An 18,085-nucleotide genomic window follows, 5' to 3' on the forward strand; every position below is an offset into this window, starting at 1 on the left:
GAGTTGTCAACATCTCGTCAGTCATGGTGCTGAGGTGAAGTCATGGAGGAGAGGTGGATGGGAACCAACTGTCTTCCTGTTTGAGTTTGAGTCTGATTGCTCCTTAGTCTTCCCTCGTCCTTATTTCTAAACAGCAGGCCCCTTTTTCCCATCCTTTTCACAGGGACCGTTCCCCTAAACCTGATTATTGTGGGACATATGGTAGCGGCATAGACAACTTCAAAATAAAAGGCTGACCGCTTCAACCATTCTCGACGTGTGTTAAACGGGCAGTAAACAGTGAGACTCAGGGGCTGTTTTGTCTTCAAAGCTTTTCATAAAACTGCATTTTGGCTTTCTCTCATAATGACATTCAGCTGTAACTTTCACTCTGTAGTTTGTTTTAAATGTACGTGTGCACATGTCTTATCAAGGAATTTAAAGGTAATGGAGGTACCAAGTCACCTGCATGATCCCATGGAAACAGGAAGTTAAAACCATACTTTGGAACATTCTCCATGGAGATATATTTGTTGTATGCCATACTGTGAAAAAGTAAAGCCAAAGGAACAAGACTTCCATGGAAACAAGCAGGAGAAGGTCCTCCTCCTGGACAAGTCAGAGTCAGGTTTGTTGCGATGGAAGCTCGTTTGCAGTAAGGACGCATGGTTTTTCAGTGCAACAATACGTTTAACAAAATGTATTGAAGATTTTGCTAATGGTTTGATGTACTTTTGTTGAAGTTTCTTATTCCTGGTTAGACATGGGCAGCAGATGTGACATAACAGATACTTACATTACTGTTTCCTTCATTATGAGTGCTATTTTGACCTCTTGGCTCAGGTCTTGTGATTCTTGTGATAAAAGCAAGAGCTAGATATTGCTAAACCATATTATGGCCTGTGGAATGGTAGTTCAATTATAATGCCTAGTGCAGCATTACAAACAAAGTAACAGTACTTTTACTCGAGTGCAGAGTACTTGTTCCACCTTGTGCTCTTCCCTGTTTGAGGTCACACTGAGGCCACTCTCATCAGGCCTGTCATCCGTCTCCAGTGTTAGGACAGTTTTTACCATCATACACAATCAGCGCTGATTGTACTAGTCATTATATCATGGCAGTGAGATCACGGGATAGATATCTGATTCTAACTACTTTTGACACTGTGTCAGGAGTAAATAAAAACAGAATAAAAAACAAGAACACACAAATCATTTAGTAATGTAGTATTAAAACGGAACCATTTAATGTGATGTCAAATCTGGATTTGTTACATTCAAGCCTTTTTTTATTTTTTACTTAAATTTTGTAAAATGTCTCTTTTCTTTGATGAATACAAAAATTGGTTTAATTAAGAATTTTCTTCTATTAAAAGGACCATTCATTCAATTTTAAACTATGTCTAAATATTTTTGTATTGTATTTTTTTAAGTATTAATTTCTGTTCTTTTTTATCAACAGATTATGACTTCCCAACCAGGGAGTGTTTGTGTGTGTTGTTCTCACTGAGTTGATTTGTGGACTAGGCTTAGCAGAGAGTGAAATATTCATATAACAAAACTACAGTGTTGTTTTCTCCAGGAAATGATCTCATGTTTGAGGTTGGGGTGAATTTTAATAATCTGCATGTTTACAGAAGGAAAGATGAATTAGTCTGAACTTTTTAATTGTAATGACTCACTCTTTTCATATTGCTGTAATTCCTCACTGACAAAGAGCAATAATAGGCTGGATGCCATATTAAAGCCTGCTAAATGAAACGGAAAAACAACTTATGAATCATTTATTTACGTTGTCGGTTTGTATGACAGCTAAATTGCTCAGAGAACAGTTGACACATTTTCCTCCACTACTGCAGTGATTGTTCTACTGTTAAACCAATATATCTGAGTATGATACAGATATAACTGTCCTTCAGTCTGGGAGTATGCTTTGTAGGGCTTGTGTTGGACAAAGGACCAAATATTGTCACGTAACAAGCTGAAATAAGCAGTACTAAATCCATTACAGTTTAAAGGTGTCATTACAAGATAAAAAATGCACAAATCACATTTTCAAACACAAAATGTCATATGTAGCTATAGTATAAAGCACCAGTATGTAACATTTTAGCCAAAACAGACTAAAATAAAAGCATGTTGTCTTAACTTTCTTTTTCCATGGCATTGTGCAGGTGGCATGAGACCTCCAGAAAGTTCCATAATGTGTCTTTAACATGCCATCTTCTTTCATACAAACATGCACACATTGTGTCAATTGTAGACAATTTTAGAGTGTAATGTTTCCTCAAAAAGGAAAGTTCTGGTGGTGACAGTGGTTAAAATTGCTGCTTAATGATGATATGGAAGCCTTAGTATTGAATACAATAAAACCAGCCTGTTGAGAGCATAAAATGCAGGGAACCTTTATTGAATTCCTGCCACACACATGACACAGAGCCGTTCCCTCTGCACCTCTACACACTGATCAAAAGTCATTCAGACACCTCCAGCTCTCACATACATATATAGGTGTGGAGAGCTGGGCTGTGTGTGATTGCGCGTACAGCAACACCACAGACCCCCGGGCTCTGTTTGTCTTTAAACATTTACTTTCAAAGGATTAATGCTCGCGGGCGCCAGGTCCTCATAGCGAGACAAAAAGGCGACACCAGGAATTCAAACACAGGAGTTCAAACACACATCTCGTAGGCCTGACAGACTTCTCCAAACTGCATATTTATGTTTTACTATCACCATGACAAGTGATAACTGTGTAACTGGCTGCACACACCACTCCTGACATTATCCAAGGCTCTGAAGGGAGCACATGCCCTTTGTCTTATTCCACCTTGAGCTCGCTAAAGAGCTATGTGATTGGAAATTATGTTTGAACAAATGCTAGTCAGGTGCCAGGTAAATCCAAGGGTAGGCTTGCACCAGTGTGTTAGTCTATTCACAACATATCTCAAAGGGGAGGGCCAGCTTTTTCGCCAAGGTTTTAATTGCACACAACTAAAACAGAAATGAAACATGAAACACCAAAGCAGTATGATATTGCTAAATATTCAACCTAACTAGAGGTTCACTATGTACATTTTCTGGAGAAGGGCATGTTGCTTGCTTGGCTTTATGCATAGCCTGGAATGTTCCACAGTAAGGCATTAAACATATATACCTCCATGGAGGCAAGCAGGTCACATCTGTCTCATAAGAGGTATGAAAGTTTTCTCAAGCAACACTTGTAAATGAATGAATATGAGATCTTTTAAATCATGCCTATTATGCAAAATTGACTTTTAATAACTTTTAACCGTGCTGTAAATGTTTCCCCTTCTTTTTACCCTATTTACCCTATGGAAGTTGTATTTAGAGTGATTCATGCACGTTTGAATATATGCCCAATGCTCTGTACTTACTTCGTTCTCCAATTTTATTTTCTTAATCTGTGATACATGGATTCGGCAGGACTGCGTAATAATTTTGGTACAAATGAAAGCAAAGCCTCAGCTCATAGGAGGTGCCGACAGCTGTGTGCCTCATCTGTGATGACGTTTACGGCGATATCAGCTCCCAGCTTCCACCTCAGCTTTCTTATTTGGATGTTAGCAGACTTGTGTCTTTTATTAAATCATTTTAGATCAATATAGGTATTTAAAGTGTCCTAGTTAAAATATAATGATCCACAGGTGTCATAGACTACACCACACAACTCCACAAACATGATATGTCTTCTTTAATGCCAAGTTAATTAAGTTAATGTTAATACCACTCTATACCATTGCTGCAATTCAAATTCCTTCTTCTAACTATGAATGCTATTTTCAATCTGAACTCGTCGTCATTTAGAGAAGAGAATCAAATTGACTCCTTTATGAAAGAGCAGATTCATCAGGACTCCTACGAAAACCCAAAGATTATGCCTGAGTCAGCAGGACCATCAAATGTTATTCCATGTTGGCAGCTAATCTCTTAATTTCATTGACACAAGCTTGTTATATTCTTAACTGGATTGCCCTAGCTTACATAAAATCATGAATAATATTTTTTAGAGCTCTAAGCTTTGGAGTTTGTTTTCTAAATAAGAAATTTTCATTCACTTTAGACTTAACTAAGACTTTAATTAATTTGTGTTGTCACTGGCTCTATTTTTTTCACATGCTCAAGTTACAGGAATTTGTTAGGATTAGTGAGTCATTAAAATGAACTTGATTAAACATGGTAAAGATATTATATCCACTATTTGGATTCTGTATTGTTGCAATAAGATGCCAAGAAAGGATTAATGTAAAGAATTATGTCTAATTAAGATGTTTATTTTGTCTCCTCTCTGTATTTATATAATCCTATTCATTTCCAGCCGTTCTCAACATGGACAACAGCATTGTGGACCTGGAGACACTGCAAGCTCTCTATGAAAATGTGAGTACACATAAACATTAACATGCCATGTGAAATTATCTGTAATCATATTTCGGTGATAAAAAGTTGTGCCAAAATGTAAGTTGCCAGCTCAGAATCTTATAAGCACTGAGCATTGAGCAACAAACCTGCAGTAATTATACAATGTACCAGTGCTGACAGCTCGGGCTGAGGTGACTGCAACATTCGGCCTGGGAAAACCTTGCATTGGAGTTTTTCTCTGCGGTTTGCAAAAGTATCAGTTCTGAGCTTTCACTTGTGACAAATTAAATGATTTATGGTTAGCCGTTTCATGCCATATTCCAATAGCAGCCAATCATTTCATTAGCAAGAGAAACTGGAGAGAGCTTAGCTGGCCCTCATATCAACACTATGGCAAGAAATCATTCAGCGTCTGTTAGTGCTGTTTGGTTTGGTCCTTCACAGAGGGTAAGCCACAAAACACAATCCTTCAAAAATACCTTGACTGATTATATAAGGATCACTGTCTGGCCAGAATAATAGACTTTGTAGTTGGATTTGTCCTCATATTGACATAATACACATCTGTTTATTTCTAATGTCAGTCAAACATTCCTCTTGACATTTGAAGGGGAAATTTCTATTCAGCTCTCCACTTGAAAGGCAAAGTGTGTACTAGATACCAGCAGAGTCACACACGAGCAGCCACACTGGTGATCGGGAGAGCTGTGCGCAGGCCTGGACTGTGACCAGTGCTCCTGTGTAGTAAACATATTTTCTGAAAACTTTAGTTATGCCCCTGTGCAAAAGGAGGAATGCTCAGCCAGTATATATGGACTTTATTAGAACACTGGAATGATCAGCCGGGCTGTTTTAGGTTTTGTAAGGGGCTGACAAAAATATTCTTTAGGGCCCTTATTTGCAAAACTATAAAGGTGTGACTCATAATGCCTTTGTAATGAAGATTGCAGGCCAAACAATAACATTGCCATGAAGACAAGCAGGTGGCAGACCACCAGCAAAGTTACATTGTGCATCTTTAATTTAAATTCAGGTAATCTGTTAAGTATCAGCTATCTGAGCAAAGATCTGCAGATGAAGTAAACCTCGTGGCACTTGTTGTGGATGTGGGCTTCTCTGTGTATGTGTTGTAATTAGAAACATCTCTAAACAGTTATCACAATCATGTTGAAGCATGAAGTTTTTAAGTGACTTTGAACAAGTAGCTAGATTAGAACATCAATCACTGTTATGTTATTTGTTGGTGAATTAGGGATGTCAGTTCATTCAACATGGCTACTCAATATGCAAATAACTGGATAAAAGAAGAAGGGATTTGAAAGTTGATTTGAAAGAGGAAGAACACAGAGTTGTCTGAATAGAAGGATGCTGGACTCTTGGCCTCTTCAAGTGACGATATTCCATTTAGCTTAGCTATCATCAGCACTCTCTCATCCATCTGCATGTGGCTGATAGCTCCTCATGTACAGTCAATACATATTTATCAGCTCTTCCTCATCCTCCTGGTCACTGCACTTGAGATACATTCGAACCCGGATCAAGTCACTAAATAATAGGACACGGAGAGCAGCATGTTTTCCACATTTGGCCCGGGATGCTGTTTAAAGATGGTGCGAAATTCCAGCGTGTTGCTTCTTGGCACCACTACACAGACTGGCCCCTGGACCTTTGGCTGTGGACTTATATTAATAATGTTAATCATGGGAATTTGAACCAGCGTGTCATAATTCAGGATCAAACACCCTTTAACTTCTAACCTCCTTGTCGCCCCTACGGTCCAGCTCCCCCTTCACTCATTCCCTCTTTCTCTGCCCTGTGTCGCCCTAGGCCTTGTTTTTGAGTGCAGGAGCCAAATTGTTTCTCTTTTGTATTGCGAGACTCCATCCTGTCTGTGGGTCTGCAGCCCCTAAACCACAGTTGGCAGCACAGTCAGGCCGTCTGGAGGAATGCGAGGGGCTTCTAATGGTTACACCCTGACTTACTCCCAGAGCCGGGATCCCACACTTCTCTGCACTGATGCACAAACAAACCAATGAGCACTGTACAGGCTAGTGCTCTGTGCAACATTTGAAATAAGAATGGATCGTATGAAAGCAGATGTGGGCACTTTAACAAAAAATGGACAATACAATTTCCAACTTGGAAATCCAAAAAGAAAGCACTTAAAAGAATTTATGAAACTGACTATTGATGAAAACTGAAGCTATGGTGGTTTCTTTACACCTCTATATTTCATATACTTCCTTCATTTCCTTGACCATCCATCACAGTCAGTCACAGCATACTAACAGAGCATAGACGTGATTCAGGCCATGTATATTAAAAGGATATGGCAATGATTGACAGTGTATAATCACACCTATATCGAGCATTATCAGTTAATAACAGAAAAGCACAGTAGAAAAGGCACACCAACAGATATTAGGCCTGCTCGAATTGTGCGCCAAATGCAACACCAATTATTTGTCCCGCTTCCTGGAGAATTGGCCCAACATATGACAAGCAGTACTTTTGAATTAAAAAAGGAAATATATATATATACATTTCAGTGTGTCCTGTTGAGGTTCTAATCTTGCATACATTTCTTGTGTCTCAGTCAAAGCACCCATTTGAATTAGTCAATAAATTCAACACCAGCCTGTCCTCAATTGGCCCTCTGCTCCATCTGTGGCTCAATATATGGCCCTTGATGAAAAATATGTGTTTTATATATTATATATCCCCTATGGCTCACAGACACTCCCAGCCCAGAGTTCTGTATGTCTCCCATGCTTTGAAGCATAAGCCCTGAATGGTCCTATAGTAACAGTATCCTGGTCCTAATCTCAGACTGCACGTCTGACCCTCGGACTGTTACAGCTTATACAGTCCCACGTCAGAGGTCAGGGAATGCCATGGTCACTGCCACAGGCTTGTGATATTCTAATGATATTCCCATGCATTCTGTTCCACATTCCACTTTGTCATATGAGGTTTTATATGCACTCCCTGTAATATCCAGGACTGCACAAAAGCAGTGGTAAAGTGTGATGCAGGGAAAGGCTGTTCTGGACATTTTTATTAAAGGTCAGTAATGTAAAACAAAAGAAAAAAATAAACATCTTGCAGGTCAATCATTGATATTGTGGTAGACACTTCCACATGAGGCTCATTATTTCAGTCCTCCATTGCAGTTGGTTGGATTATATTCCTATAGCCAAGCCCGTCCTGAGGCAGACTGCCCCTCTGTGACCAGCACCAAGCACAGTCACACATACAATCATAGTTACTGTGCCTATCGTCAGAGACATTTACTCACAACTTACTCTGAAATAACAGGTTTTGAGAGGAGCTGCATATGTTCTAATGTATTTTGTACATTGCTCCACCTTGTCTCTAAAACCTTTGCATAGCATTGTAAATATTTCAGTGATTGACATAAATAATGATTAGGCTCTTGCCGCCAGTATTCAGTTCTGTTCAAAAACCTGACTAATGAATACCACTTGGCACCACCTCATCTTTAGTTCTTTTGCCTTCGATATTCCACATGGGACTGTATTTCTCATGCTAACCACCGCTGCAACATGCCCTAGCAATTCAAAGATCACACGCTAATGCCTACTTGTCCCCAATTACAGCAAACACCGGCAGGTTCTGCTGGTGCCCTTTGAAAAGGATCTGCTTTGTGTTAAATATATTTACACTTGAAAACATCTCCAGAGAGGCCGAAGGAGAGCCTGCCCTCATCGACAGAAGGCAGCGCTGTGTAGAATACTAATCGGGCCCTGTACATTTGATGCCTGCATTTGATGTTTCTCAAGGATCGATGCAGAGGCCAAAGACTAGAAGGGGGACTGGAGAAGAGAGACAAGCCTGTTCAGACTCGACTTACATTACAACACACAAGTCACAGAATGATTTTGAAAGTTTCATCATAGATTTTTCTGTGAGTCTCATGTTAAACCAATGGAGATTTTAACATGTTAAATACTAAACTTGGCTTTCATTCAAAAGTATTTTGAGCAGATTATTCTTATTATTATTTGAGCTCTATAGAAAAGTATAGACCCACCTCAACTTCTTCCAAGGCACTGGCTCATTCTCACAATTGTAAAGTTCTGGGAAAATCTTTCCAATGTCGTCTTTCCAATGAGCCACAAAACAGTTACTATAGATGAGCTTTGAAGACTTCTCACACCTTATCAAACTGTACTGTAAAGGGTCCACCGAGTCTATGAAGAAGAATTACAAAAGAGTTTACATTGTGTCCTACGGGATGGTTTCATTGTTTTTGCCTCCTCTCAGAAACATTAACAGCTATTGTCTTTGGGTCTTGTGAAATGAAGGGGCATTTCTGCTGCTCTTTTTACAAACCTCTGTGTAAAACTGTGGTCCCACTTGACAGCAGGATAATAGTGAGGAATGTGGACTGGCTTTTGGGCAACTCCTAGTTTATTATGCAACTATTGCACTGTACTGGAATGAGAGGGGAAATGCTGTTTTAGCTTTTTTTTTTTTTTTTTTACATTTGTGGTATTGGATGTATATAAACAGTTTAATTGTGTCTGAAAAGGAAACAAATGTGATACAAGTTGTGAAATGCTAAAACATCCCAACCCAAGAGTCAAATCAGATTATGGGAGTATAAATGCTGGGTTCTGCCACCTGCTTGAAGATATTATTGCTTTGTCTGGAATGCTTTGTCTGGAATGTTACACTGTGTGGCATTAAACTAGTCTATCTAGCTTTAATTGAATTACACGTGTTTTTATCATCAAATAGATACCACAAAAACATGCATGAGAGCAGGGTTGCCTCTTCACAGAGCTTACTCATAACCTGGCCTTATGACGTCACCTGCTTGTCTCCATGGAGATAGACAGGTAGGTGGTAGAACCTCCACCCCCTGCCATTGACATTATATTACAGTGGAATAAGGCAAGGCAAGTTTATTTGTATAGCACAGTTCATACACAAAGTAATTCAAAATGCTTTACAGGATAAGAAGGACATTAAAATCACAATACATCAAATTAAAACATAAATAATCGTTGAAAATTCAATTAATTAAAAGAGAAGAGTCCAAAATAAAAACATTTCAGTCACAGCTAAACAGAACTGTTTGAGCCTGGATTTAAACATTGTCAAAGTAGAGGCCTGTCTGTCTCACACCTTCAGGAAGACTTCCAGGTTTTAGCTGCATAAAACTGAAACACTGATTTCCCATGTTTAGCCCTGACTCTGGGCATCAGCAGGAGGCTGGTAGTAAACCAGGACTAGAGCAGGACTAAGCCAGGTCTACAGCAGGAGGCACATCCCTGAAGTTCTCAGAGTGAGAGTAAAGCTGCTCTACTTGTGTTCAAGTCTCTCCATGGCCTAGCACTAGAGACAGGACGCGTGTGCTCGTACTTCCTGGTCCTAGTCAGGACCCGAGCAGCAGCGTTCTGGATGTACTGCAGCTGTGTTAATGTGTGTTTGGAGAGGCCAGTGAGCAGGCCGTAACAGTAATCTAACCTACTGTCTCTCTAATTCTGGTTTTGACAGTATACCTTTGATTTGATGTGACTGTTAGTTCACCTCTGAGACCATTATTATATATATATATCCATACATTTTTTTGTATCTGATTTGAAGGTTTTAGAGAGAGAGACTGGAGGTGACTGTTGACACTTTCTCTATGTTTCTGTGGGCCAAAGATGATGACTTCAGTCTTGTCTGAGTTTAGCAGAAGAAAGTTGTTTTGCATCCACACACTGATCTGTTGGATGCAGTGGCAGAGTGAATCCACTGGTCCATATTCACCTGCTGCAGTGAGACATACCACAGATATTGTTGCGTATTAACTGGCCTAAGTCACCAGTGACCATTTGTACTATGTGTGCTCTTGTGTTTTAGAGAGCTCAAGCAGATGAACTGGACAGCATTAAAAGGCACATCAGTGCAACTAAAGACAAGGAGGATGCAAAGCTATTGGACAAGCCAGAACAGTAAGAAATCAATTAATCCACGATGTATACATAATGGAGGTCCTATAAAATGGCGTTAAGCTGTTATCAAGTTAACAAATTAGCATTTGTTCAAATTAAACATATTTTCTCAGTGAAATTTTGCCAATGCCAATATATGAAAACATCCTCCAGTTTTACTGATTTTAGCACTGATATTGCTCATCCCTAATACAAAAGACCTATTGTTTTGGGCTTATTCTGGTTTATGTCTGTATTTCCTATTTAGATTTCTGTACCAGTTATCTGAAATCCCCAACTTTTCCCAGCGAGTTTTCTGCATCCTTTTCCAGTCGACTTTCCACGAGTGCATCACCTCCGTCGTTCGGAAAGTAGAAATCCTTCAGAAAGTGTGCAAGGTGAAATATAGTCCTTCTCCAGTCTGTCAGGGTAGAATTTCATTGCAGTGACCTGTTTCTCTTTATGTGTGGGTGTGTGTGTGTATGTGTGTTTTAGAATCTGCAGGGGAGTCAGAGCGTGCTACAAGTGCTGGGTCTGGTGCTGGCCTTTGGAAACTACATGAATGGAGGGAACCGCACTCGGGGGCAGGCTGACGGCTTCACACTGGACATCCTGCCAAAACTCAAGGACGTTAAGAGCAGTGTGAGTCTGCTGCAACAAAGCAAACACAATGTGGTCTGGACAAGTCAGTGTTAGAAAGCAAAACAAGTTCTGATCCTAAACAGAAATTCTTAAGTAAAATTGAAACTATATTTTATAACAAGACTGGAATATATTCAGACTTCAATTTTCATGCCTCATTTTTTGGGTTTTTCTTTTTTCCCCTGAATGAAATCAATGTGAATTTATAATAAAGCATAAAGCATAAAATATCATAAAGCAAAAAAAAAAAAAAAAAGCTAGTTTTTAAGGTTTACTGAGAGAATTTCACAATAAAAAATATATGCCACCAATCACACCTATTGAGGTATATAAAAATGTATTATCATATATGTTTATTTTTGTCCATTTGCCAAATACATACCTAAATCTGTGATTAAATGGCCAGGGGAAACCAGGAGAAGCACTACTTAAAAGCTACAGGTTTAGAAATGCAAAAATTCAAGCTCAAATGCTTCACCTCAGTAAATGTTCTTTAGCTACCAAATAAACTGCACCCACTAACTATTTATTTAAAATGTCACGATTATTGTGAGAAGAATCTTTACCGGATTACCATTATTCATAATTACTAGCAAAACAGCAGTGAAACTATACATTTTCATTCACATTGTCTAATTAATTAGGATTCCTCTAGTGTGTGAATAGCTTACTGAAAATAAACTGAATGATAATGTAAAGCATGACAAAAAAACAAACAAACAACCCAATAAAAAGACTGTTTGAGGACACACTTGCGATTGGGAGCGCTGTGCACAGGCCTGGATCATACTCCCGTTACCTGCGCTCCTGTCTAGTAAATATATTTTTTGATAACTTTTGTAATGCCCCTGAGCAAAAGGAGGAATGCTCCACCAGTTTATATGGACTTTATTAGAACACTGGAATGATCAGTCAGGGCTGTTTCAGGTTTTGTGACGAGCCAACTAAAATACTCTTTAGGGCCCTAACTTGCTAAACTATAGTGGTGTGACTCATAATGCCTTCATAATGAACATTCCAGGCCAAAAAAAATAACATTCAGGTGTTCAATCAGTTAATCCGTTAAATATGCAAGAATCTGCAAATGAAGTAAACTTCTTGGCACTTCTTTTGGATGTGAGTGTGAGAATAGCTTTAGGAAAACAAACTGAATGTTAATGTAAGTGTGATGATAAGTGTGACAAACACATGCAGATTAAAAGCACTATTCACTGACTCTTTCCCTTTTAGATTATATAGATTGAATTGAAATGACTTATTTTTGCTTCTATTCTCTCAATTATTATTATTTGTGTAATTATTGTGATTATATAGTGACCTGTATAATCACAAATATTGACAGATTACTCTCGACATTCCTAACAGCCTAGGATATTTGCGCCACATGAACATCCCAAGATTCAAAACACTCATTTGAGCGATCACAGGTAGTACTTAGCCACACTATCTCATCTTTGTTCTTCACTGTAGTTAGTACAACAACTTCTCCTCACAGCACAATCAGTGAGACTGCTGTGTTTACGGAGCTTATTTAATATCTCCGCTAGCTCGGCATGCCCACGACACTGCCATATAAGGACACGTTGCTTTTTGTGGCAAACCGCACTCTGTATACTGGTTAAACCCGGACAAATTCCAGCTCTCTGTTCCTCCTGCCATGATGAAATTAATAAATAAATAAAGGGATTTTGGTTTATTTATTTGTATCGTCTCTCTTTGCTTTCAGGATAACTCCCAGAGTCTTTTGTCCTACATCGTTGCTTACTATCTGAAGCACTTTGATGAGGTATGTTTTGCTTTTCTGTTTATTTGACTGGCTTTCTCTTGTTCGCTTTGATTTGCTTAGAAATCCTTCCAGAGCCCTCTTTTCATCTCGCCTTTTGCCAGAGGATACCGTTGGCTTATCCTTTATCAAATTATTTATTTTCCCTTTGTTCATTTACGGCACAAACTGGTCTCTCTCTCCTCTTCTGGCCCGCGTTGCTAATTCTCTTGTCTGTCTTTCACTCGGCCTCCCTGGCTTCATTCACTCTCGCAGTCTGCTTGTTGGCACAGCATCCAAAGGAGCGCTAGTGTAAATAATTAGTTTCTCCAGATGAGATGAACTCAGTGAGGGTTCTGCCTGCCAAAGTCAACCTGCATGACATGGTTCTTGGTCTGGATGTGGGTTGTAACACGCTTGGGCAGAGCTAGCGGGGGTCCAGTGCGAACTCACGGGTCGTTATGTGCGATGGTCAGAGGATGTTTGGATTGTTGATAATTCTAGTTTTGTATTTAGACATGAAGATGAGAGCCCCTGATGTGTGAGGGCCCGCTCTGTACTGACTGAAGCAGCACTCATTTTGATGCTGGTGGCTGCTCTTTAAAGATGTACTGTGTAACTTTTATGGTGGGGGTGTCTGCCTCCTGCTTGTTTCCATGGAGGTGTTTATTTGCTTTGGCCAGAATGTTCTGCAGTATGGCATTATGGGTGTCTAGATCTCCATGTAGTCAAGCCGCCAGTCCAAATCTGTGGAAATAATAGTGCTAGTTTAAGTATTATATTATGTAAAATCAAGTTGAATTTGTTTTTAATGCTGTTCTACGGGTGTTCTCTCATCATTGGTTTACTCGAGGTTGTATTTTGATTGAGTAATCTTGCGTTGTGCTTTCAAGGCTTGAGTGTTTTCATCTGCCCCCTGTCTTGGCTCACTTCTCTGTACTTTTTGTGATTACTCAAAAATACTGTGCGTCATACACAAAGGATTTTAAAACGTCACATTTTTCAAAATTAAAAACACTTAAAAGAAAAACTGTTGCTTTGTACAGTGAAATAAGTGTGCTTTATCATACCATGGGACATCTATGCAAAGTATTAAAAGCTCTATGGTGACAAGCAGGTGGCAGACCCCCCACCACAAACATTACACAGTGCTTCTTTAAGATGGCACATATTGTGTATAAATGTGTATTTGTCTGTGCAGGATGCTGGCAGAGAGACATGTGTGTACCCACTGCCCGAGCCTCAGGACCTGTTCCAGGCCTCACAAATGAAGTTTGACGACTTTGAGAGGGATTTACGCAAGCTGAGAAAAGACCTCAATGGTAAGAAAGTGCCCAACATCCAAAGACTATTTTGGCAAATTGGTAATTCTAAAGGGCATAATTTTTTTTTCATAAACCATTTTACGCTTTGATCCTTACCAAGAACTGGGCAGGAAATTCAGGAACTATAAATGTGTTATTATTTTCCAATACCAGTAAAAGCGGTTGTTGTAAAAGCATATCTGCACTTGCAAACATGTGTTCTAAAATTAAACACAGATTACAAGAAACTCACCTACTCTTACCTTCGCCAAGGGTGAACAGGTTTACATTGGTTTGATAACCAAAAAAGGCACTGGGCAAACTTTTATTTAGTACCAATACAGATGTCTGACTCTAGCCGTAGCAGCTCAGTACAATGCTTCACAGTTACATGATGTGAGAGAAATGTGACTTTAGGTGAGATGAACCATAATAATCCTGGTTCAAGTGAGACCTAGAGAACTCTACTCCTGTCCTCAACCTTTCTGTCTGATTAACCGCTGAGCTTTTGGAGCTTCTACAATCACGTGCTTTGGTTATTAGTTAAATAAACAGAACTTAATTGCAATTAGATAACGCTTTTGTTAAACCTAGTTCAAACTCAATAAATACATTACACAGTAGTTACAAAACAGATACTATTATTTTATAAAAAAAAAAAAAAAAAAAAAAAAAAATTGCTTAGTAAAAGCAAAGCCATCTGTACATAGTGATGATACACAAACATAACACATTAAAGGCTTAAAGGTGCACTTTATAACTTTTCTCATTGAGCATAGGCCAAGTTACAGGTCAGATACTTGTTATGCCATACTGTGGAACATTTCTATTTTGCGATAGTTGTGAGTTTAAACTCATGAGAATCCATCTTGAGATACTCTCGCTGTAAAGTTTAAATCCGCCCAGCAACTGACAGACCAATGACAGAGCAGTAAAAACATCTCCATCAGGCAGCAGGCCCCCCATCAGGAAAGTTACACAGTGCACCTTTAACTGTTAGAATAAACAGTGTCTTATAATATCTTCCTCATATTGCCTTGAAGTCCATCAGTTTTGTAGGAAATTCAATAATAGTAGTCAGCACATTGCACAAGGTTACTGTGTTTTCCCCAGACAGAGGATGTACTGTATTTAACAGACTTTCATTTTGTTACATTAATCAGCCACATCTTCTTCTGAATGAAAAATTGTTTCCTAATAGCAGGTCGCTCTGGTCATGTTTGGGCGCTGGAGCCAGGTCAGCTCAGCGATATCATCTGTTTGTCATAGAGGAGCTAAGCACAAGCACATGTGGCTGACAGAGGTAGACTCCTGTTGGACCTTTACTGTCCTGGTGAAATAGAGATCAAAATATGGAGGTCAGAATGTGTGCTCTGCTTATGAACGCTATCACAGCAAAAGCTGAAAATACTGTTCACCGCGGACACACTACTCTTTCATCACCCGACTGCACTAAATTTACTTTTGGGCTTGTTGACTTTTCTGGCTAAGTTTGTGAGAATTTTTTGGCAATGTAAAATAAAAAGAAATTGTAGTTTGTTGAAACTAGGCAGTTGGTTCAGGACTGCAGTTAAAAATAAGGATTTTAAAAGAAATGCCTTTAAGTGTGATGGAATAACAAAACAATGTTTTTCAGAAAAAAATCAAATTTGCACCAAATTCCAATGCTAAACAAAAAAAAAAATATATATAAAATTGATATGGATATAAACTCTTTTATTAAACAAATAAAACTACCAAGAGACATTTACAGGATATGTCAGATACAATCACTTACTTGGCATGGTTTCAGATTTTAAAAGAAGGTGGAACTGAAGGTGGAATAGTATTTGAATAAAATGTTTGTTTGTTTTTTTTGAACATCAATAAATCATTAAACCAAAAACAAAAAAGATATAATGGTAATAACTGACGGTATAGTGAACACATTATTTTGTGGCCAAGTTAAGGTGTACTCAGGGTGAGAGACGGAGCTCAGGAGCTAATCGAGACAAAGGTTGGGAACCACTAGTATATGTGATAAGAACAGATATATATGTATATGTATATATGTCAACAACATTATAAAATAAATACCCTTATCCCATCCCCATACAATGGCATGCTGCAAGTCCGCTCGATGACAGCCGTAATATAAGCATGTCAAATTCCTCGTTTGTCAAAATAAGTGAGTACAAAGTAAACACGGGGTATACGCCACAAATCAAGATGACTTATAGAGAATTAGGGCCAGGAACAGAGCTGGAGCCTGCATGCCATTACCCTGTTTGCAGAAGGAAAAAATGTGGCAACAGGATCAGACCCTGACAAGGCAAACTGACAGCTAAAGCCTAAAAAAGTCCTTTAATGAATGAGCGTATTGGGAAATACTAACTTTCATTACTCTCTTATGGCTCTCAACACCTCACACACTTCCACCCTCTCGTACGTCCACATGTGGTAGAAAAATGACTGTATATTTTGGATATACATGTACGTGTGTAAAATGCAGATGTGCCTATATGTGCAAGTCAGTACATTTGAACGTTTGACAATTCCCAATACACGCTCTGCGCTCTATCATGTTTTATGGATCTACGCTGCTAAACCAATTAACCCTCTGAAGCACGTTGCCAAATATTTTTTTACCTCATCCATAATAATTCTATAAGCTGTTCATTACTTGCCATTAAGAAAGATGTAGTTTGTCACATGGGAGGCAGACTTGCAGTATACCCCAGTGACAGGGACACATGCTGGACTAAACATAAATACATCATCGCTGTACTCTACCTGTGCAAGGCTCACCTCCTAAGGCCTAGCTGAGCGCTCTAACAGACACGGCTTCGATGACAGAGCCCAAGGGGGGGTTCCGATAGGTGGGCGGGTGCGCAAATGGCCTTGGCTAGCCTGAAGGACATTCAGCCAGTAGCGCAGGAGCACACAACTCAGCGAACCTCGAGGAGAAAGGGGGTCATATGGAGAAGGCATTAGAAAGTGTCCGGAGTTTTGATTTGCCCCTAAAGCGTTTCATGGCCTCTCCACCTCGCAGGCCCAGAGCTGCGATTGTGTATCCATTAGGGCTGGAGATAGAGCGTGACCGTGGGACTCTCCAGGGAGGGTAACCCGGGCCTTCCTGTGGCTCCTCCGGGTGTCCTATTAGTCATTATGCTTCATTATGGCTTTGCTAACGCAGCAGAAATACTGTAGTGATTTGTCAAAACAGACGAAATCCTCGTCAAGAGCCCTGTAGAGTTACTAATTACAAGACAAATGTTGAATAAGCTTTATATGAGAGCTCTGGTTTCTGAAATAATACTTACGCCTCTGTCTTTAGCGTGTTCGGCGGAAACTGACAAAGTGTGCAAGCTGTCATCGGAAGAGAACCAGCAGCCTTTTAAGGACAAGATGGATGATTTTCTCAACAAAGGTAACTTTCAGATTCAGATGCATTTTATGTATGAGATTCAAAATGACCATTCTATAGTGATTGGATCTATATAAAATATCAATATATCACTACTGACTGAGGAATGGAAAAGTATCGATTCTCATGCAAGATAGAAATACTTAAATATTAAGTATATTAGTTTTTTTGTTTTTTTCTTTAGTACCATAGTTTAAATGTATTTGAATTCTTAACTCATTGGCATCAGTTTCGGATTGATATTGCAATACTTACCATTGTATAACTTGATATCAGACTGAAACTAAAATCTGATATCACTCATCACTACCGGCTGAGGACTAATGCACATACTGTTGCACTCGTGTATCTAGCAGCCACTGTGCCGTGTACCTTGTCTTAAACAATACTTTCATTGAGTGTATTTTTATTATTATTTTAAAACATTGTCTGTTCTATATCATGATGTAAGTATGAAAAAAACTATTATAATGATAATTACTTTTTTAATCAAACCATGGCCACTAAGTCCTTCATAAATTTCCGGTTCTGATTTTAATGCATTTTACACAGTAGGAAAGGTAGTAGGGGGCAAGGAACAGCTTGTTTAGGCTAGAATTCAAACCACTGCAAAGATCCAGGATTTTGTTAAAGGTTTTGTCATTATCATTAATATGAAATC

The 18,085-nt window shown here is 39.1% G+C and overlaps 1 protein-coding gene across 1 annotated transcript in view; it reads left to right on the forward strand.

Moving 5' to 3' along the window:
- Nucleotides 1-18,085, forward strand: part of fmn2a (formin 2a) — a 42,832-nt gene that overhangs the window by 13,771 nt on the left and 10,976 nt on the right. Inside the window, exons 7-13 of the mRNA XM_033979728.2 lie at nt 4,319-4,380; nt 10,240-10,331; nt 10,579-10,708; nt 10,806-10,952; nt 12,679-12,738; nt 13,916-14,036; nt 17,335-17,427. Of these exons, the coding sequence (XP_033835619.1) occupies nt 4,319-4,380; nt 10,240-10,331; nt 10,579-10,708; nt 10,806-10,952; nt 12,679-12,738; nt 13,916-14,036; nt 17,335-17,427 (705 nt within the window). The remainder of the gene's footprint in view (nt 1-4,318; nt 4,381-10,239; nt 10,332-10,578; nt 10,709-10,805; nt 10,953-12,678; nt 12,739-13,915; nt 14,037-17,334; nt 17,428-18,085) is intronic.

The sequence above is a fragment of the Periophthalmus magnuspinnatus genome, chromosome 15 (genome assembly GCF_009829125.3).
Source record: "Periophthalmus magnuspinnatus isolate fPerMag1 chromosome 15, fPerMag1.2.pri, whole genome shotgun sequence".
NCBI lineage: Eukaryota > Metazoa > Chordata > Actinopteri > Gobiiformes > Gobiidae > Periophthalmus > Periophthalmus magnuspinnatus.